Source organism: Talpa europaea (assembly GCF_964194135.1).
Source record: "Talpa europaea genome assembly, chromosome: 14".
Taxonomy (NCBI): domain Eukaryota; kingdom Metazoa; phylum Chordata; class Mammalia; order Eulipotyphla; family Talpidae; genus Talpa; species Talpa europaea.
Window position 1 is genome coordinate 646,921 of NC_140082.1, and position 21,465 is coordinate 668,385.

At 60.3% G+C, this 21,465-nt stretch overlaps 1 protein-coding gene across 1 annotated transcript; it reads left to right on the forward strand.

The window, feature by feature from the left end:
* Positions 1-5,948: 5,948 nt before the first annotated feature.
* STX2 (syntaxin 2) lies at positions 5,949-18,732 on the forward strand (the record flags this gene model as incomplete). The annotated part of the gene is made up of 10 exons (XM_084253585.1): positions 5,949-5,978; positions 10,975-11,049; positions 11,408-11,507; positions 11,890-11,964; positions 13,604-13,677; positions 14,143-14,251; positions 15,669-15,742; positions 15,833-15,970; positions 17,989-18,099; positions 18,652-18,732. 10 exons carry the CDS (start codon positions 5,949-5,951, stop codon positions 18,730-18,732), a joined length of 867 nt encoding a protein of 288 aa, XP_084109711.1.
* Between the last annotated feature and the right edge of the window lie 2,733 nt (positions 18,733-21,465).

Sequence of the window (21,465 nt, forward strand, 5' to 3'; positions counted from 1 at the left end):
GCTGGCTGTACCCGCCTCCGGCCTGCCTCTGCCACCACCTGGAGGGGCCACGGGACCTGGGGCCTGGTGTCTCAAAGAGCTGTTTGTTGTTGGTTTGGGCCAACAGCTCACAAAGAATAGTAACACTAGTGGCCGGGTGACCAGCACCACTAGCCAGTGGTGACAGGCACTCTGACAGGCACCTCTGAGGGCTGTTAATCGTCTGGCACCGCCTCCCGGTGCTGCTGCCTCAGTTGCTATCTGGTCCAGCATCCTGCACTGTCCATCCTGACCTTCAGAGTGTGGCTGGGGCTGCTGCATTGTCATCTCAGGGCCCCCCCTGTGAACACCTCTGGCTGCAGTGAATTGGATCCTGGCCACTGCCATGAGCGCCCTCCTGGGCAGGACGGGGCCATCTTAGATGAGCAGCCTTTGTTCGGGGCCCCTGGACGCTGATGACACTGTGGGGTGAGGAAGCTACCCTCTGTGGCCTTAGAGCCCCTTTGTTTCCTGTTTGTTAAATAAACCTCGGTGGTGTTGCTCCCTGAGCCCAAGTGGTCTTGCCGTCGTGCCCGCTGGTGAGGACCCAGTGACCGTCCTCCACCGGCACGGTCCCGTAGCCCTGTTTCATCACTACCATCGTTTGGACCCCCCTCCACCCTTGCTCCCAGCTCCCACCCTCTCCCCCTCTGGTAACTTCATTTTCAATGTCCAAGTTACCTAGCACGGTGGCTGGCATAGAACAGTGCTCAGCAAGTGCTTGTTCAGCTGCTGCGCGAGTTACCCTTAACCCTGAACGCAGAAAGAGTAACCCCAGACGGCAGCATTTCGTCTCCTAAGATAACAGAGGTTTAAACATACAAGCTTACTCGAATTTGAATAACTATTTCACAGCCAACATCACTCGTTAAGTAAATCATTGCAACGTTTACCACCCCAGGGACAAGCATCTCCACGTCAGTGTCAACTTTGTTGACTTCATAAGCCACAAGGAAGTGTCCTCGAAGACTTTATCACCTAACTTAGCACTCAGTCCTGCTGAGGAACAGGAATCTAGGAACAGATTATGCTGCTGCTTAGCATATAGAAATTATTTTCCCTACAAGTGGAACGCAGAGATTTGCTGTGCTGTGTTCAGTCTCTCAGCTGAGCAGGGAGGGGTGCGAGCCGGCTCCCCGTGGCCCCTGAGCTGAGTCCCCCTTCCAAGGTGCTGTCTGCCCCGTGCTGGGGGGGTGGGGGGTCACAGCAAGCTGCTTATCTGATCTAGTTGCTGCATTTTAACATGCGAACCCGTCTCTCCCCTCCTTGAGGCAGACTTTGTGACTCATGGATGGAGGAAGTGGAATAGGTCCCGACGGCTGTGACTTCCGAGGCCAGGCCCCAGCCGCTATGTGGCTTCCTCCTTGCTGTGCTGACCACTCGCTGTGGGGGAGCCAGTCACACAGCGAGGGGACAGGCAGGGTGGAAACCCCCTGGAGAGTCCCAGGAACTGGCCAGCTGTGGGAGGGAGCCCTGGGGGAGCTGGTCTCCACTGGTCAGGCCCCACCCGCTCAAGTCAGCACTCCCTGGAGGAGCCACCTCTATATCCTCAGAGCCCAGAAACTGTGAAAGGAGGCCTGTTTATGGTGGGTTCAGGTCATTAACTTTTGATGTAATTGCCTCTGCAGTGAAAGACAATAATACAAAAAATTTAGATTCTACACACAAGCCCAGATATCTGGGTTCTTGGGAAAATCAAGACTGAGAGGGGGCCTCCCTGGTGGCGCAAGGAATTGAGCACTGCATTGTGAAGCAATATGAATCCTCTGCAGCATGAGTTTGATCCAGGGAGCTACCCATATGGCGCAGCAGACCTCTCCTGTCTCCCCGCTGCTCCCCTCAGCAGTGGATCTCACTGGATCCACCTGTTCTGCTCCCCACTCTGTCTCTAGTGGATCCTCTCATCTCCTGCATCTCTGGCCTGTACCCCAGCTCTTGTATGCATAAATAAATAAATCTTAAAAAAATAAGTCACCTGACATAAAACTATTTTTTTGGGTTGTTTTTTTTTTTAAGATTTATTTATTTATACAAGAACCAGGGTACAGGCCAGATGTGCAGGAGGGTGAGAGAATTCACCAGAGCCAGAGTGGGGAGCAGAACAGGCAGACTGACAAAACACACTGCTGAGGGGAGCAGCGGGGAGGCAGGAGAGGTCTGCGCACCATGTGGGATTCTCCCCAGCCTGCTGGGATTGAACCCGCGCTGCAGAGGCTGCGGACAGCTTCACAGCACTGCGCTCAACTGTCTGCACCACCAAGGGAGGCCCATAAGTAAATCTAAAAAAAAAAAAAAAAAAAAGACTGAGAGGCAGTGGGCCTGTGACTCGGCTCCACTAACCTCCCTGCCTGAGCCAGAAACGTTTGAGTTCACCGCCTGTGCCTGGAGTTCAGCAAGTCCAAGGCACAGGGATGGAAAGGACACAGACCTTTCCATTCCTTCCTTGCTGACTGAGCATGGAGCACCCCTTGTCCAGGCACTTCCTTGGGACAAGCAAGATGAACAAACAGACCCAGAAGCCTGGACTCCTGGAGCCCTGGATCTGGAAGGAAGAGGCAGGAGACAGATGAGGTGAGTGAGAAGCACGTGTAGTGACGGTGGTGGCGAGCAGTGACGCAGTTACGGCGGATGTGCCATGTCAGAGTGAGGTGGGGGGCAAGCGGCCTCCTCAGAAGGCAGCATCGAGGGTGTCCCTGCAGACAGTGAGCGAGAAGCCACACAGGCGTTTGGAGGAGGGACTTCCAGGAAAGGTCCATGCAAACGCTCTGGGGCGGGAGTTCCTCTGGTGTGTGGGGTGAGCAGCAGGTGCTGGGGGCTGAGGCAGGTGGGAGGCACCACCTTCCCACTGCATTTCCAGGCACAGGCGGGACTAGAGGGTGAGAGCAGGGGCCTCTGTAGCAAGAAGATGCTAGACTGGAGATTGTTGGCATCCACAGCAGGACAGAAGACTCTCTGTGAAGGAAGCTTCCATTCTGTGTCCCGTGTCACCTGAGGGGAGACTAAAAAGCGCACAGAGAAAATGCTATGAGAGAACACAGGTTGTAATAGACCCGGCAGGGCTTCTCAGAGGCCAAGGCAGGCCTGGGGACTGGGTCCATAGAGCTCTGTGCCTATCTGTGCAGACATCAATGGCTCCCTCCAGATAGAGCGGGAGAGCTGGCTGTAGATAGGTGGGTATGGGCGTGGACAGAGGAGAGGCCTAGAGCGCGAGTCTCTGGAGTATACGTAGCTACAGGCATTTAGCGTTCAGTAGAGGGGTATTTTTATATAAGGGCATATCAACATATATAGACGTGTAACTTAAATATATATGAAAAAGTTTAGTATGTATCTAAGTGCACACATATTTAAATTTTCAGTTGTTTTTTTCCAGGGTTTCAACAATCGTGGCACATTCATAGGTCCACTTGGACCCTTCCACAGCCGTGCAGCCTGACTGCTCCTTCTAAGTTAGTCATAGGCTATGCTGGGCCCTTGGGCTCCTGCGGCAGAGCCCCACAAGCAGGGTGCCTCAACACAGGTGTGCGGAGTCTGACGTGCAGGTGTGTGCAGGCTGAGGCTCGCAGGAACCCCGGGAAGCTGCTGCCAGGCCCTCTGGGCGCTCCACAGTTGCCAGCGGTTTCCGGGGCATCCTCCAGCATCTCCCCATCACTGTACAGCTCACGCCTCATCGTGCCTGTGTGTGTCCCCATCTGCTCTTCCTCTAAGAACACCACCCCTCGGGGAGGGGGGGACTGTCCTAGTGACCTTGGCTCAGCTACTGAAAACCCTATTTCCTTTGAAAAAAAAAAAAAGATTTATTTATGCATACCAGAGCTGGAGTGCAGGGCAGAGATGCAGGGGGTGAGAGGAGTTACCAGAGACAGAGTGGGGAGCAAAACAGGAGGATCCAATGAAACACACTGCTGAGGGGAGCAGCGGGGAGACAGGAGAGGTCTGCTGTGCCGAGTGGGCAGCTCCCTGGCTGCCCAGGGATCGAACTCGTACTGCAGTGGCTACAGATTGCTTCATAGTGTTGTGTCTTAACTCCTTGTCCTACTAGGGAGACCCCAAATAAATAAATCTTAAAAAACAAAACAAACTCCCTTCTCAGACAAGCTCTGTACAATTGGTCCCCTACACACACCCCGCATTCTTATAGTTTAGTCAAAATAGAGAATTTTAGTTCAATTCGCACCTAACACATTATTCATTTTAATGTATGTCAGCTATGTCAACACGGTACATAAAGAAGAGACAAGTGTCGCCCCCCCAGCCCTGTCCTGTCACCCTCCTCCTGGTCTCTGTGCTTCCCCTGTCTGGCCACTAAGACCAAGAATCCCATCCTAACCAAATCCAATCCCCCCATTCTTCTGTCCAGACTGTTCTCAAATAGGTCCCAGCTGCTGCTTTCTTTGTGTGGGATCGTGGGTTAAAAGCCACCTCCCTAAGGAGTTAGGAGAGGATTCATTCTGGGTCACAATAAGCCTGCCCCCTGCTCTCTCCGCACAGGGCTCCTCTCTGCCTGTCTGGGGTCCTGGGCTAGCCGGTAGCGACAGTGAGATCAGATGGGCGTCTGACCCATGTGGGTCCAGTCACCTGGAGACGTGGACGGGCCGTGAAGGCTTCCCATCCCCCAGCCGGCCCTGAGGTGGCGCCCGCTGCGGTGCTGCAGGCCAGCTTCCAGCTGGGCAGTGCCTGGAGTGTGGGACCTGGCAGTGCCGCGAGGGGGGCATGCGGCTGGGCCAGCCTCACCCTTGGCACTTGCTGCCGCCCCTTTCCCTTCTGGTGTCACTCCGCACGCTCCCTGCAATCATCGGCAATACTGGTTTTCGGTGAATTCTGTGAGTCCTTCTAGCGAATGATTGAAGTTGAGGGTAGTTTTGGGGACCCAACTAATGGTGAGGGCCCCTCTAATTTTGTGGCTGCGCATCTAGGACCAGCTCTGTGGCCCTCTCCCCGCTCCGCGCCCGCCGGCTCCGGTGTTCCTGTGGGCCTCTGGGTTGTGCTCGCCCACTGGCACTGCGGGCTGGCCCTGCCGGGTGCACCCCTTCAGCTTGGCTGGGCCCCTGCTCCGCTTTCTCGCGGCCAGGCGGGTGGCTCCTTCATCCTGCCTTTGTGCTGTCCAGAGCCGCTGCACTCAGTTCCTTTCCACAGCCTCGCTAAGTGTTTCCCCCCGTACTGAATGGTGGGCTTTTCATCTGACTTGTTTTTTCCTATTTATTTATTTTATGCAAGAGCTGGGGTACAGGCCAGAGGTGTGGGGGTGAGAGGACTCAGCAGAGACAGAGCGGGGAGCAGAACAGGTGGATCCACTGAAATCCACTGCTGAGGGGAGCAGCGGGGAGACAGGAGGGGTCTGCCGGGCCACGTGGGTAGCTCCCTGGCCGGCCAGGGATCGAACTCGTGCTGCAGAGGCTGCGGACAGCTCCACGGCGCGGCGCTCAACCGCCTGCGCCACCGGGGAGGCCTGAATCTGACTTTTTTGAATGGTTGATTTTTTAAAGTAATGAGTGTGAAAGCACAAACCCAGAAAGAAATGGAGCGGGGTCAAGCGGCACGTCCAGCGGACCCAGCAGAGGCAGCCAAGAGGGTAGCAGTCCCGCCGGCCCCGCCCCGGCCCGCCCCGGCCCGGCCTGCCCGCCCCCCGGCCCGGCCCGGCCCGGCCTGCCCGCCCCCCGGCCCCCGCCCCGCGGCCAGGCCTGCCCGCCCCCCGGCCCCCGCCCCCCGGCCAGGCCTGACCGCCCCCCGCCCCCGCCCCGCCCCCGCCAGGCCCCGCCCCGCCCCCGCCCGCGGCCCCCCGCGGCGCCGCGCATGCGCGCGCGCGGGCCGCGGTTGCCGGGCAGCGCTGGCCGAGGCGGCGGGCGGCGCGGCGGGAGAGGCGGCCCCGGAGCCCGCGGCCCGCGCGAGGCGCCGCAGGCCGGAGCGGCGGGCGCGGCCCGGCCGCGGGGATGCGGGACCGGCTGCCGGACCTGGCGGCGGTGAGCGTCGGGGCGGCGGGGGCGGCTCGCCGGGGCGCTGGCGGCGGGGCGGCGGGTGGGCGGGGCCGGGCCGGGCCGGGCCGGGTCCGGCAGGGTCGGGGCCGCGCCCTCGGAACCGGCCTCGCCCCGGGCCGCGCCCGAGCCCGAACCTCCGGCCCCGGCTCGCTCCCGCCGCCCGACGGCCGCCCGCGGGGAGCCGCCCGGCCCGACCCGGCCCGGCCCGGCCCGGCCCGGCCCCGCAGGACGCCCCGGGCGGGCGGCGGGCGGGGCGCGGGGTCGCGGAGGCCCCGGGCGGACCGTCCGTCCCGGGCGGCGCGGGCGCGGGGCCGAGGCGCCGGGCGCGGCCCCGGGAGCGGCTGGACGCCCCGTCCGCCCCGTCCGCCCCGTCCCGCGGCGGGGTCCCGGCCCTCGACAGCCCCCGGCCCGGCAGGCGCACCCGGCCCTGGCCCGGCTCGGGTCTGCGGCTCCGGGCCCGCCTTCGGGGCCCAGCATGGTGAGGGGACGCGCCCGAGCGCCGAACTCTCAGTGTGGCGGGATGTTGTTTGTTTATGCTGCCAGAGCCGGGGTGACCGGACTCCCCAGAGGCAGAGCGGGGAGCAGAGCAGGCGGACTGGCTGAAACACACGGCTGAGGGGAGCCGCGGGTCGCAGGCGGGGCTGCCGCGCCGTGGGGGTAGCTCCCTGGCCGGGGAAGGCCCTCGAGCTGCAGAGGCTGCCCCTGGCTCCGTGCTGTGAGGCTTCACCCCTGCGCCCGGGAGAGGCTGTTCTGAGGCCAGGAGAGGAGGCGCCGGCCCGTGGGAGACGCGTCTGGCACCAGGGAGCCGCGGGCGCTGGGCGCGTGTGAGGGGGAGAGAGCAAGCTGTGGGTGCAGCGGCCAGGAGGCACCGCTGCTCTGCCAGGTGACGGCACACGTGCGTTCTCGTTGCCCTTTACACGGCGTCGGTGACGGCGGCGCTGTAGCCCGCGTAGCCTCCGGCAGAGAAACTGCAGATGCCACCTGCGGGCTGCGGGCGCACAGTGTGACTGCACCGGGCTGTGCACTTCGTGTGGCCCGCGGAGAAAACGGGCACTTTCCGTACGCAGGGCCTAGGAGGTGAATCGCAAACACAGTTTCTTAATGGCAGGAGAAGCTACGCGGCTGCCTGCCCGGTCGCTCTCGGGCACCCCGGACGGCGCGCCCCTGCGGGCTCAGGCGCGGGAAGTGTGGGTCCCGGAGACTGCGGCGGGGCGCCTCTGGTCACTCCCTCCTCACCGAGGTGCGCCTGCGTTTCCCGCGTGCTCCGCTTAGCGTGTCCTCACGCACCAAGTCCTCCAGCTTTTTCTATCTTGTCTGTCGTCACACGGTTTCCACGGTTGGGCTAGCCTGCTCCTCGCTGCTCGTGATCCTGCTGCGCTGAGAATACTTCCTTTTTTAAAGATACCGAGCCCCTGCGTTCCCACGGGTGAGCTGCTTTTGTTCTAAGCCCACATCTACTCTGAATTCAAGGATAGAAAACCGCAGAGACGCCAGCTCCTAAGACGGGCTTCCCCTTGCTCGAGCCCACTTCCCCCTTGGCCCGCCGGGGTCACGCTGCCTCCTGCCTGCTTGTGCCTGCTGCTGCGGGGCACACCGCCTTTCTCTCCCCGCTTCCCTGCGGCCGCCCGCCAGCACGTCCTCTCTCGGTCCCGTGTCCCCCGAGAGTCTCCTGCCCTCCGCGTCCCACCGCCTGCTCTGCCTCAGCCACGCTGGTCTCCGCTCCTGGTCTTGCTCCGCTGCCCGGCCTCTCCTGTTCTGCTGCTCACCCACCTCTTCCTGTGTGGCCGGGCCTGCCAGGAGCTTGGGACAGTGCAGGAGCACGGGAGAGCAGTGGGGAGCGTGTTGGGGGGTCGCAGGCAGCAGCCTAATCACTGACTGAGGGAAGGGCATGTGTTGGGGTGCGGGTGTGGGGGACGAAGGGTCAGGGACGTGCTTGGGCCTTGTCTGACTGAGGGTAAGGGCCCAGGTGGGGGTACTCTAGGCAGCTGCTGAGGCCCAGAGGGCCCCACTGGGGTGAAGGCCTCTGGTAGCTCGGGGGTTGTCAGCAGCAGCCCCCTTGAGAGAAGCAGCAGGTTGGGGAGGAGGCAGGAACCCCGCCCTGGGGAGCAGGGAAGGAGGAGAGGCCTGGAGGCCAGGCCCGACAGTGCTGGTGCTTAGGTAGGCTGGGGAGGCGGTCCCCGCTGGGACCTGGGGGGGCAGCCTGGGTGGCCAGGGAGGAGCCAGCGGGACTCCCAGGGGGCCTTTGTTTTTCTTCCGCTGCACCTGTTTTTCCATGTGCCTTCCCCGGGCCCCTCCCTCCTCGCAGGCTCAGGCCTCTGCTCCCCCGGCTGCTCCCTCCTCTCCGCTGGTGGGAGGTGCCCCCGTCTCAGTGTCCACCAGGCGGGCAAGTCCAGATGGAGCCGGAGCCACTGTCTCCGTCCCCATCCTGGGAGGGCGCAGCCGGCCCTGGTTTCTGGGCGCGGCCCTGGGGGCAGCACGGCCTTCTCCAGCAGCCGTTCTGGAGGGCACGGCCCGGGGCCGCCGGTCCCGGATGCAGGGGGTCGGCGGGGAGCCACCCAGGCCCGCAGGGGGGCGCCCGTGGTGCAGAGAAGTGGAGCCTGGCTGAGGCGTCTGTGCGGCGCTTCCGCGTGGACGACGTCTGAGGGCCTGTGGCGCGCGCAGTTGCTGCTGACCCTGAGGAGGCAGGCGTGGCGGAGACACCGGAAGGCCGAGGGACTGGCCAGCCCGTGCCGTCCCGGGAGGGAGAACCCGAGGGCCACTGGCGCCCTGGTCGCACCCCGCTCCCTGCCTGTCACCGCGAGGGCCCTTTCTCTCCTGCCCACGTGGTTCAGCCTTGAGCCGGGAGCGCATCTGAGCAGCAGTGGTGCCGCCACCGGGCGCTTATTTCGAGTCCACGCTCCCGGAGGCCCTGCACATGGGGAGGACACGTGGACCCCTCCGGCGGCCTCTGCGAGGCTGTCTGTCCCGTGTGTCCGAGCCCGGAGGCCGCTGGCTGTCCCTGGAGAGGGGAGTTCTCATGTAGGGCCACTTTTTTTTTTTAAAGATGTATTTATTTATACAAGAGCCGGGGTACAGGCCAGAAGCGCAGGAGGGTGAGAGGATTCCCCAGAGACAGAGCGGGGAGCGGAGCAGGCAGACGGACTGAAAGCACTGCTGAGGGGAGCAGCGGGGAGACAGGAGAGGTCTGTGCGCCATGTGGGACCCTCGCCGGCCTGCTGGCCGGGAATCAAACCTGGCTGCAGAGGCTGCGGACAGCTCCACAGCGCTGCGCTTTACCCGCTGCGCCACCGGGGAGGCCTGTAGGGCCACTTTGAAGGAAGTTTCGTTTAAAATTTAACAGAAGTAGATGTTGATGTTTGAGTGTTGTCTCGCCCTTTGACATGCGGGAGGCCAAGGCCGGCCTGCGGGAGCGTCCTGCTGGCAGTCAGGCTGGCCACACGGTTTGGGGGCTCGCCAGATGCGCCTCAGGAGCAGCCCCGAGTGGCCGGCCTGGGCCGGGAGAGCTGGCCCCGCTGCAGGGGTGCCGGGGCTGGCCCACAGCCAGGTGTGGTGGGCTTGGCTTGCTTCTCTTGGTAATGACGGGAGAGCAAAGATAGTGTCGGTGGGCCAGCCTGCCCCGGGGGCTGCTTCCGGAACTCTAGCCATGAGAAATACCATTTTGAAAAACAATAATAAACAGGGACCTGCGTCCCGAGTCCTCCTTTCTGCAGCCCGCGGCAGGGGCTGTGGGGGCCTCCAGCTCCCTGGGGCGGCCGCCAGGTCCAGGCGCAGCTTTCGCTGGAGAGCAGCCAGACCACGTGCAGAGGCCCTGGGCGCTCGGGCCTGAGCCTCATGCGGGCACATCTGCCTGGTCAGCTGCGCCGCCCTGGAGTGCAGGACACGGCCCCGGGCGTGTAGGGCGGGACCCGCCGACTGCCCCAGCAGAGACCCTCCGTCCCAGCGTGGTTCATGGCCCGGGGCCCTGGGGCAGGACTTCAGTGTCTGTTTTGGGGGACAGAAATCCCCCGTGAAACTTGCCCTGTGAACGGAGCCCGTGTGAAGCAGTCTTCCTGTGTCTCACCCCGGGGTCCCGGGAGAGCGGGCTGGTCGCCCTCAGCGCCGCCCAGAGCCGGGACAGCCGCGTTGGGGAGGCCGCGGGCCAGGCGGGTGGGGCCCGCTCTTGGCTCTGAGAGGCCTGGTCTTCCAGCCCCAGCCGGGTCACCCGGTCTCCGTGGATGCACGCTCACCCCTATCTCCGGGCGGCAGCTGCTGGCCCCGGGGCCCAGCTAACTGACTGTCTTATCTGCGGGCCTGCCCGGAGGGTGGCGGCCCGGGCGTCCCTGGGTGGTTGGGGCGCAGGTTGATTTCAGGGAAGGACCAAGTGGCTTTCTAAACACATTGCTTGAATTGTGCAGGTTTTTCTGAGCTATTTCAGTAGAATTTTGTTTCCAAGTACCCCTGGTTGTAGATCAAGAGAGCTACGCTTGGGTGGTGGGGGTGGGTTTCCACGAGGCTGTCGAGAGTCTCTGATCCGTCTCAGCCCAGCTGAGGGTGGAGGGGGCGGGCCTGGTGTGCGGGGGAGACGTCCAGAGCCCTTCCCTCCTGGGGGCTCCCCCAGGGTACGGCGCTTACCTCGCCAACCCCTGGCGCTGGGGGCCGGCTCTGGGGGGCTCCTTGCGGCTGGCGTGGCCCTGTGGCCTGACTCCCTGGGGGCTACCGCGTGCCTGTCCCTGCCCTCCCGGTCGCTATCTCCTCACCCGGGTGCTTTGCCAAGCCCGAGTTTTGATCTTTAGGGAAAATGTGTGGCCAAAGCACTCTCGCTCCCGGGGGGTGGAACTCACCTGGGCTGTGACTGCTTGTGCCGGACCCCAGGTCGCTGGGCCCAGGAGCATCCCGCGGCCCCTCCCGCCTCCGCCTCCCGGGTCTGCCGCTCCCTTGGGATGGTGCCTCCGCCAACATTTACAAATCGAGCTTGACATTTGTTTCGATTTTTTCATTCCAGTGTAGGAAAGATGACGATGGAGACGCGACCGCCGTTGCTGAGAAGGACCACTTCATGGACGAGTTCTTCCACCAGGTGGGTGCCCGGGGCTGGAGCCCCCGCGCGCGTGCCTGTGCGCGACCATGTGTGAAGTGAAGACAAAACCGGCCTTTGGCAGGGGCTGCGTGAGTCTGTGCAGTCTCTACACTCCCAGTGCTCGCGGGATGGCGTCACGGCGCCCCTTCTCCCGGGAAGAGGCCTGGACGGTGCCCTGGGGAGGGCAGGAGGGGTGCACGGACCCTGCCGGGCAGCCTGAGGGCAGGAGAGGCTTTCACGTCTCGGTGCAGATGATGCTCATGTTTCCCTCCCGCATTCCCTCTTTTTGGGTAATGGGAGGCGCTGCAAGCTTGAATCGGCCGCTTGGCCGTGATTCTTTATCTCATCTTGCTTCTAGGTCGAAGAGATCAGAACCAGCATAGCTAAAATAGGCCAGTATGTTGAAGAAGTAAAGAAAAACCAGAGCATCATTCTTTCTGCGCCAAACCCAGAAGAAAGTAAGTTATCGGCTCCGCTAGAAGCTGCTCGTCCCCTCTCTTGCTCGCTGTCACCCAGGCTGGGGCCGTGCATGGTGAGCGCGGGTCCCCCGCTGGTTCACTCGGGCTCTGCGCATCCCCCTCCCCCACGCGGTGGCTGTAGTCGGCACCCCTGGGTCCCGGCCACCGTGTGCGTGGGGGAGGGGGCGCAGGCAGGCCCGGGCGGGGCTGGGCTTGCATTCCACACCGAGGCTGGAGCGCGGGCCCTCTGGGGCGCCCTGGGTGACGGGGCTCTCCTAAGGACAGCGCACAGCTTGGGCCTCTGCCAGGACTCTTGTGCCCGTTGGGTCTTTGGGGCGTTAGTGATATTGGATGTCACAGCCGCCTTTTTTTAATTTTAAAGAAATAAAAGAAGAACTTGAAGATCTCAACAAAGAAATCAAGAAAACCGCGAATAAGATTCGAGCCAAGCTGAAGTGTGAGTGAGTGTGACCGTGTCTTGTTGTTGATGCTGCGATGGGTGTAGTTGTCGTTTCTTTGTCGCTTTTTATTCTTTCACATTTTTTGAAGTCAAAGTTGTGAGCATCTGAAACCGGGGCCCTGGGCGTGCTGGCCTGTTGCCTCGTCTGCGGCTGCGCAGGCTGCCCTGGGGGCCTGGCCCTTGTGCGGTGGCTCCTGCGTCTCCTGGAGAAGCACCGGCGCACGTTCAGCAGGTTGAGCTCCTGCCGTTGGCTTGTTAATCTCACGCCGTCGTGCCCTCAGAGTGGCTAAATCGCGGACGTGAAAGTGAGTTTCCACTTCTTCTTGAGTGGTGCTTGCGCTTGGCAGGTTCTTGGGAACGTGTGCTGCGATTCAGCCCGTGGTCACCTCTGGCCGGGGGGGGTCCTAACCCGAGTCACCCACACGCGCTCTGATGGCCTCCCCGCTTCCCAGGAGCCGGGGATCCTGCCGTGGCCGTACCTCTGCCCCGCCCGCTCTCTGAGGTGTGCCCCGGCTTCACGCTCTCCAGGAGTCAGGCCTGGACCCGGCGCTGCTGTGTCATGTCCCAGGCGTTTCGCTGGAGAAGACCTGGGAATAGAACAGGGACTGCTTAATGACACTGGATCACGAGTCCCCTCCGATAGGTCCAGATCCAGTGGAGGACGAGGACGGATCTGGGCTCTTACCGGCACCTGCACTTTCCTCCCGACAGACCCCAGTATTGGCCGCGCACAGCCTCTGCGCGTCAGAGCACGGGACTGCCGGCCGTGGGGTCTCTGTTCTGTCATTCTTCCGTCTGCAGGTGAACCCTGCTAGGGATTCAGCCCTACTTTAAGGTCACTTTGAATAGTTCTTTGTGTGAATGTCTCCAGCTTGATCCTCGGTCAGGTTTATAAGTTCCATTTTCTTTTGATTTTTGTTTTTAAAATGTTCAGGAGTTATGTGCAGTATCTGCATTGGTCAGAGTCAAGTCTGCAACTCGCAGATACACAGAAGTCTAGTTTCTGTGCCTGTCTCCGCCGCCTTTTTCTTTTTGCATAGGTGGTAGCCATTTCCAAAGATGAGAGGTTGTTTTTCCCTTTTTTCTTTAAGCATGTTAAGATGTTAATCAAGGGCCTCCCCGGTGGCACAGCGGTTGAGCGCTGGGTTGCGAAGCTGCCCGCAGCCTCTGCGGCGCCGGTTCGATCCCGGGCTGCTCCCCGGCCACTGGAGGAGGGTCCCGCATGGCGCGCAGACCTCTCCTGCCGCCCGCTGCTCCCCTCAGCAGTGTATTTCGTCAGTCTGCCTGTTCTGCTCCCTGCTCTGTCTCTGGTGAATCCTCTCACCCTCCCGCGCTTCTGACTGTACCCAGTGCTTGGATAAACAAACAAACAAACAAATAAATAAATGAAAATGCATGCCTCTTTAAAAAAAGAAAACAAAAAACAAAACAGATTTGAAAAAAAAAAGATGTTAATCAAAACTGGCAGAACGTTTCTTCTGGATGGATAATCTTATTTTAAAGGGTCATTCGCTATTCATTAACTTTGGCTTTATAGAGAGAGACTCTTCAGAGATAAAGAAAAGCAATTTGAGGTTTGATTTGAAGGACTTTCATATTGTGGTCTAAAAAGTAGCTTTTTCCTGTTTGTTCCCAGCTATCGAGCAGAGCATTGCTCAGGAGGAGGCTGGCGGCCGAACCTCCGTGGATCTGCGAATACGGACGACCCAGGTGGGGCCTGTGGCGTGTCTTCCAGCCTCTGTCCTCACGAGGGGGGTGGGTGGACGCCTCTGTGTAACGTGGGGAAGGTCTCTCTAGCCCTTCGGCAGAATTCTCTTCTGAAGCGCAGGGGTTACCCAGATCACTGAGTGTGCAAGGGAGGCCTGGCCTCCAGGGGGTGAGGCCACACAGCAGGCTGGGGTTCTTGGCTCTGCGCCCCACTGGGGCAGGTTTTGGGCTCCCACTTGGCCCCACAGCCCGGTAACTGGCTCACCCTGTGCCTACGGCTCAGTGGGGGAGCGGACAGCTCAGTAGCCACTGAGAGGCCTGCTAGGATGAGGCTGGTCAGTTGGTCCTGAGCAGCGGGCGCCCCCAGGCCTACTCTCTGCCTGAGAGGAGTGGAGTTCCGGCGCATTACGTCTGCCCAGGCCAGCTGCAGAAACAACCATCACCACCTGGCCCCGTTTCTGTCGGCAGCATTCCGTCCTGTCGCGGAAGTTCGTGGAAGCCATGATCGCGTACAACGAAGCACAGACTCTGTTTCGGGAGCGGAGCAAAGGCCGCATCCAGCGCCAGCTGGAGATCAGTGAGTAGGCGGGGCTGTGCCGGGAAGGTGTGTCTTCCTTAGGGTTGTGTGTCAAAGTGCCGCAGCGCCAAGAGCGGTTTTGTCTCTGTAGTTGCCAGTGTTGTAAGGCCTAAAGCCCCTTCACGACTGCCTGTTCATTGACTTGGCCAAACCTATTTTTTATGTACATATTTCAGAAAATTCTAGGTGAGTGGACCCTAAATTACCTGCTGAGTACCGTAACTTTGGGGTATGATTCAGATTTGGAAACGTCCAGCAATTATTTCTTCACCTTGTCTGCTGTGTCCCCAACCCTTGGGAGGCGATTTTACATGGGTCTCGTGGCTCCATTCTCTGGGGCAGCCTGTCTGCCCCTGTCAGGATGTTGTGGCCGTCAGCCGTGGGTTGTGTCCCTCGTGGCTAGGGGCGTCTGCTGATGGGGAGAGGTCAGGCAGGGTTGGCTGCCTGTGCTGTGCCAGGTCGGGGCTTCCTCGCTGTGACGCCAGCCCACAGCTCCCCAGCTGCTCCGTGACCACATGGACATGGGGAGCCAGGGACAGCTGCGCCCTGGACCTCACTGAATGACAGCTTGACCAGGAGAGTTGACACAGCACGGGGGTGGGGGCAGGCCGCTGCGCCACCACCCTCAGTGCCCGGAGGAGCCCCCACGTGACCCTCTGTTTCTCAGAGCTGCCCTCCTGGACGTTTCGTGCAGACTGTGGTCTGGGACGGCCTCTCCCCCGATAGGACTTGGGCCCTGGGCTGCGCCTGTCCCACTGGCCCTCCCATGGCCACTCCCGCCTTGTGGTCCTGCCGGGCTGCACCTGCTTCCCTCCCTCCTTCCTTCGGGCCCTTGACGGTCGGGTTCCCGCTCTTGGTGGCTGTGAACACTGAACATTCACATCAGATGACATTGAAGTCATTTTAATGTTACCCACCTAACTTTGTTTTCTGTGACACAAATTGTGAAAAGTGATCGTTATTGATTAGGTTTTTCCAAAAACCTTTGGTGGGTGTTCTAGAGCACGCTCGTGCATTTATCACATGCACCGCAATTTCTCTGAGTCAGCCAGAGAAAGTGTTACCACCTGACTGTGGTTCACGTCCATTTAACGTGCGCTGAATGCAGCTCACTCCTTCTCCATAGCCAGAGTTGTGGCCTTAGGAAAGTGGAGGTGCCAGAAAGTCCCATGTTGGTTTCCCCTTCATAGCTGTTCTGTCCCCGCCGAAGAAGGGCTCGTCACCAATCCCCATCCGCTAAGGAGTTCCCCATTTCCAGTTCTTCCTGTTGACCTTAATTTCTGCCAGCATGCAGGAGCTACCCCTGGAAGGCCAGGGAAACGTTGTCTAAAAATGTCGATAACCCCGGTAGGCTGCTGACTTAGGGTATGCGCAGCCTGTGCGCTGAGCGGAGTCTTCTTGCTCGCTGCTCTTTCAGCTGGGAAGACGACCACAGACGATGAGCTGGAGCAGATGCTGGAGAGTGGGAGCCCGTCCATCTTCATCTCTGACGTGAGTGCCGCCTCGTGCCCGGGCGTCTGCCCGCTTCTCCATCCCCCTCCAACCACGGACGTTCACGAGCGTTTCTCTTGTTTTTCAAAGATCATATCAGATTCCCAGATCACCAGACAAGCCCTCAACGAGATCGAGTCCCGGCACAAGGACATCATGCGGCTGGAGACCAGCATCCGGGAGCTGCACGAGATGTTCATGGACTTGGCCGTGTTTGTGGAGACCCAGGTAACCACGTCTGCCACCCGAGCCTCCTTCCTGTGTCAAATCCGCGTTTGGGTCCAGTTCACCTGGGAAAGAACTTTTGGATCCAGTCTCAAAGTTCTGAAGCTGATCACAGTTCACGCTGTGAGACTCAGACACTGGCGTCGCCTGCATGGTCGGGGCTGCATTGTGGGTCGGCGGGCGGGGCCCTAGTGCAGCCAAGCACGCAGCCGCGCGCCGTGGGCTTCATGGGGAGCGGCTCTGACAGGGTGCGGAGGTGCGTGCACCGGGCCTCACGCGGGGGACACGTGTGTGCCTGGACGGGCATCTGGATGGGTGCGGCGTGAGCTGTCACCGGAGGAGAGAAACGTGGCAGACAGTGTAGCACTGGGTCTGTGGGGATTTTAATTTTCTCTAAAATGGGTATGTTTATAAGCTTTTTTCTTTTTCTTTTCTTTCTTTCTTTCTTTCTTTCTTTCTTTCTTTCTTTCTTTCTTTCTTTCTTTCTTTCTTTCTTTCTTTCTTTCTTTCTTTCTTTCTTTCTTTCTTTCTTTCTTTCTTTCTTTCTTAAATAGAGGCATGTTTTATTTATTTATTTGTTTGTTTGTTTGTTTGTTTATACAAGCACTGGGTACAGTCAGAAGCGTGGGAGGGTGAGAGGACTCACCAGAGCCAGAGCGGGGAGCAGAGCAGGCAGAAGGACCGAAGTACACTGCTGAGGGGAGCAGCGGGCGGCAGGAGAGGTCTACGCGCCATGCGGGACCCTCCTCCGGTGGCCGGGGAGCAGCCGGGGATCGAACCGGCGCGGCAGAGGCCGCGGGCAGCTTCGCAACCCAGCGCTCAACCGCTGCGCCACCGGGGAGGCCCTATAAGCTTTTTTCAAGGAGCACATTAGGATAACAATCAGGAGAAATGTCTAAGGCCCAGACGCTGTCCACAGCACAGGTAGAGCCCATAGGCGTGACGCGGGGCCTTCGTGCAGAACGCGGTGGTGCCGGGGGTGTGAGGAGGCCCTCTCGAGGAGCTGAGGCGTGTCAGGAGCCTGCTCCCTGTGGGGTGTCTGCCCTCAACACTGCCTGTGGAGGGCTGAGGCCTGGCCTGTGAGCTGCAGCCCCGGAGGCGTGCCCCGGCGCCTGCTCCAGGTTGTTCTGGGCCGTTCCCCACCTGCCCCGCTCACCTGTGGAGGAGCTGCCCGTTGTGAGGAATTTTACATAAAAATGTGTGGGAAAAACTGAGGTGCTGTGCTCTGCAGGAGAAGCCAGCAGGGGGCGTGGGTGGGTGGGGCAGCTGCCGGGGGCTTTGGATGTGGGCGACCCTGTGGCCACTCGTGACTTGGGCTCAGGGCTGGGAGTGTGGGGACTGCCCAGGACTGGTCCAGAAGGACTGGCCGGACCATGAAGCTGTGGTTCTCTTCCGGTCTAAGGAGGCCAGTTAGCACGCCGTGGCCATCCAGCGATGGCTCTGCTGGGCACTAGGGCAGCCGCCTGCCCCCTCCCAGTCGGGGCCCTGACGATGCCCCTCTGATCAGTGTGTGGTCGGCACTGGCAAGGAGCATGTGTCACCCTTCGCCGCTCTGCCCCTCACTGCTGCGGAGCGTGGCTGCTGTGGACGAGGAGCCAGGTAACGCGTCTGCCCTGCCTTCCACCTGATTCTCCTCGTTCCATATCTTTGCTCATTCGTTCAGTCAACTTTGTGTCAGACGTGAGCTAGTCGCAGTTCACTGCTATTTTAAGAAGTCCGCGCCAGTCTTCTGCCCACCAGAGGAGGCCCCTGGCGCCGCGTGTCCTGTGTGACGGCCGCCCTCGCCCCGCCTGTCTCGGGGCCTCCCGCCCATCCTGTCAGTGCTTTTTACAGCAGACAGCGAATCCCGATCGCTTTGTGTTGTGACATCAGTGACGTCCGTCTTCTGTGAATGTGGCTGCCAGCCCCTGCCCGCTGCACGCCTGCGCCGCCGTGCATGTGGGGCCTCGCTGGTGCTCCTGTCTTCCCCGCCAGGACGGCATTTGACAGCGTCACCTAATTTAGAAACTTTTTGCTTTAAGGGTGAAATGATCAACAACATAGAAAAGAACGTCCTGAACGCTGCGGAGTATGTGGAACACGCTAAAGAGGAAACTAAGAAAGCTATAAAGTATCACAGCAAAGCGAGAAGGGTGAGTTGGGTTTTTACGAGTGAAAGTGACGTTTTCTCTTCATTTGGTGTCACTGCGGAATGCGTGGATCCAAGCCGGCCCCGAGGTGTCCTTCAGGCGTGCTTCGTTGTCAAACTGAGTAACTCTTCCTGCTAATTTCTTTGGGGGTTTATGAGCTACATTGTGGGACTGTGATCCCTTTTGTGTCCCAGATATTTAAAACCCTCCACAGCCTTGTGCCAGGGCGTTTCCCTCCCCGGGTTGGACGGCGTCAGCTCCAGAACCGTCTCTTGTTACGTGGCGGGGGCTACAGAGCTGACGGGCTTGCCCATCCCGCATGTGGGACGCGCTCTTCTTGGCCAGCTCTCTGGCTGGGGGACGAGGATGGCTGGGGCGCTCATCCTGCCCCCCGAGGCCGCCATGGGCGGAGTCCTGTGAGGCCTAGGGAAACCCAGTCCGCTCGGTTCTAGGGGTGCTGGATGCCAGCCTCTCCTGCAGCCCGAGCTCGCCCACGCCGCTGACCCATGACGGACAGGGAGTCGGCACTACTAGTCAGCTCACTTTTCTTGACAGAAAAAGTGGATCATTGTGGCAGTGGCCGTGGTGCTGGTGGCTGTGCTGGCCCTGATCATCGGCCTGTCGGTTGGCAAGTGAGGCGGGGGCACGGCGTGCCCAGCTGTGGCGGGTAAGTAACTCCCACCTGCCCGCTTGCCCACGCCTGTGCTGAGTTGCTCCTGACGGCCGCCTGCTCGGGCCCTGGGGGAGGGCGGCTCATGCTCAAGCTCACCCTGCCTGTGGCCATGCCCAGGGGGCGCGGCTCTCAGGGAGAAGCGGACACAGAGCTGTGGCTGTGTCTGGGCGGCCCGCGGGGTGGCAGCGGCAGCGGCAGCGGCGCTGTCGTCTCCTCGCCTGTCGCAGCGGAGTCCGCGGGGTCAGAACCAAACCTGAAACCAGGCTGAGAAAGCAGCGCTCCCGTCTCGCTTGGTGGCAGCTGCTTGGCTTAAAAATGTGTCCTTGTTAAAATGGAAACTGCATTTGGTGGTCTCGCCGGCTGGTCCTGCCGGAGGCCCCTGCCAGGGCCCACCCCTCAGGGGAGCCGCGGGGTCTCCCTCGGTCCCCGAGGCCTTGTGCCAGGCCCTGTCGCCACGTGCATCCCATTCACCTGCGCCCCGGTCCCAGCCTTCCCGGGCGCGTTCCACCAAGCCTGCTTCGGCACGAGGCTGGGTGTGGGCTTCTGCTGTCCCGGGAAGCGAGCCTGGGGCCTGCGGGCGTCTGTGTCTGCCGGGGCTTCTGGGGACTCTGCCCAGACGAGGGCGTGTGCGGCCTTTCCGCAGCACGCGGCGTGTACGGTGTTTGCAGGATTCTTTCTGAACTGTGTTCTCCTGATTTTTCCTGGTGGCATTAGATGGCCGCATGTGGTTACGCTGCAGATAAAGTTGCAGTTGTTAGCGTGGCCCGGCGCAGTGAGTGCTTGTCCTGGGTGCTGTTTGGTGGCACTGTTGACAGGAGGCTTCTCTGCATGGAGTGTGGGGTCCCGGCCCAGAGCCCGGAGCCCGGGCGCTGCGAGTGCTGCCTGGGGACCCCGGAGGAGTTGTGTCCCAGCCCGGCCTGCGGGTGTGGGCGGCTCCCGAGGGCACCTCTGCCCCCCCGAGGAGGGGCCTCATCTTGTGGCTGGAGCTGCTTCCATTGCAGGGGGCCAGGGGGGCGGCCATGGGTGTTCGCGGGGCTCCCGAGCTTCCAAGGCGCTGGCGCCAAGGCGCGTACCACACGCAGAGAAGTGGAAATACGGTTTTCAGCAGATGAGAAAGAGATTCAGTTAAGCCTTCAAAGGCTGTGAGCGCAGCTGAGAGGAGTCGGGCAAGGGGTGTAGGCACCTGCCCCCGGCCCCCCCCCCCGCCCCACGTTGTCCCCCTCAGGGAGCGGGGAGTGCTTGGGCCTGCGCGCTGAAGTCACCTAACTTAAGACACACGACACTTTGCCTCCAGGACCGTCCCTCCCACCCTCCTCCTGAGGCCCGGAGGGTTCCTTTGGGTGATGGACTCGTACTCTAAGCTCTCAGATTCCGGGAGAACTTTGTCAGGAGCTGATGTCAGTGGTGTATTTCCTTTGACACCTTGCAAATTAATGTTTTTCTTTATCTTGCAGAAAATGATGTTCACTATATTTTGTGTAATTATTTTGCTCGAGATCCTTGGCGTGACCCTAGCAGCGACACTGTCAGAGCAGTCGTAGCTGGGAGTCTCCCTGGGGTGGGTCACACCTCAGGAGAGTCGTGTCCCGGCTCTCGCGTGGCCCCGCTGGTGACTGGCTTTGTGATCTGGTCTTGGGAGTGAAGGAGAAACCCGCGGGTGTTCAGGGAGCGAAGCGGGAGAATGGCGGTGGCGAGTTCACGCAGGGATGCCTGGACTCTGGCAGCAGAAAATTATGCCGCAGGGAACTTATTTCAATGGCCTGAAAATAAGGAATTACTGAGAATTTCAATTTTTTTATATGTCAGTGTTAAAGGTATATGTGAAGCTTAATTAGGAATATTTTATGTTACCAAGTGGTTCGCTTCCGGGCCGAAGACGTCTTCCTGCCTTCCTCCTGGCTGACCTGCTCACTGAGAGATGCTTCGTGCTGTGTTCAGTTTGTTTATTATTTGCAAAATAATTTTTTATGACAGAACTGTTTTGTAATATATCTATAATTTTAACTGTTTATTGTTTAATATATTAACACATTCGTTGGCTCTGCCTTTGTGCATTAAACACGGCCTTTTAAAGGGCCAGGGAGCTTCAGCTGAACGGCCGCCGGTGGGGCTGCCGGTTCTTTGGCAGAGAAAATGCGGGCAGGTGCCCCAGAAAGCCTTCTAGTGCCTTCTGTCAGTGTCGACTCGCAAAGTTTACAGGCGCCCGACCCCTCGAGCAGCCTCCAGTCCTGTGCTGCACCCCCTCCCCGCCTGTTCCGCCACCCAGGACGGTAAGCGAGCGCCTGCCCCGACAGACAACTCGTCGCCCCTTGAGAGCGCCCGTGCTGCTGTCTGCGCCCATAAAGCCTGAATGGAATGAAGATGGTGATGCACCCCAGATGGAGTCCTTCCAAACCCTCGGGCTGTGTCCCCAGACGAGATCTGACAGGCTGCTGCAGAGACACTGTGAGGGCCCGCTTTCTGCTGAACCCCAAAGTCAGCTCCTAAACCCCGCAGCAGCGACGACCGCCTGCATCGTGCATTGAAGCCTGTTAGGTGTTGGTGCGGGCGATTGTCGTTCGCTCCGCGGAGCGCGTGGAGTCTCACCAGTGGACGGACATCTGTCCTGGCAGCACCCAGTCGGAACTGAGCCATGTCCACAGCTGTGCCGTGTGTCCTGGGCTTGCAGGGGTACGTGGACCCTGCTCTGGGGACAG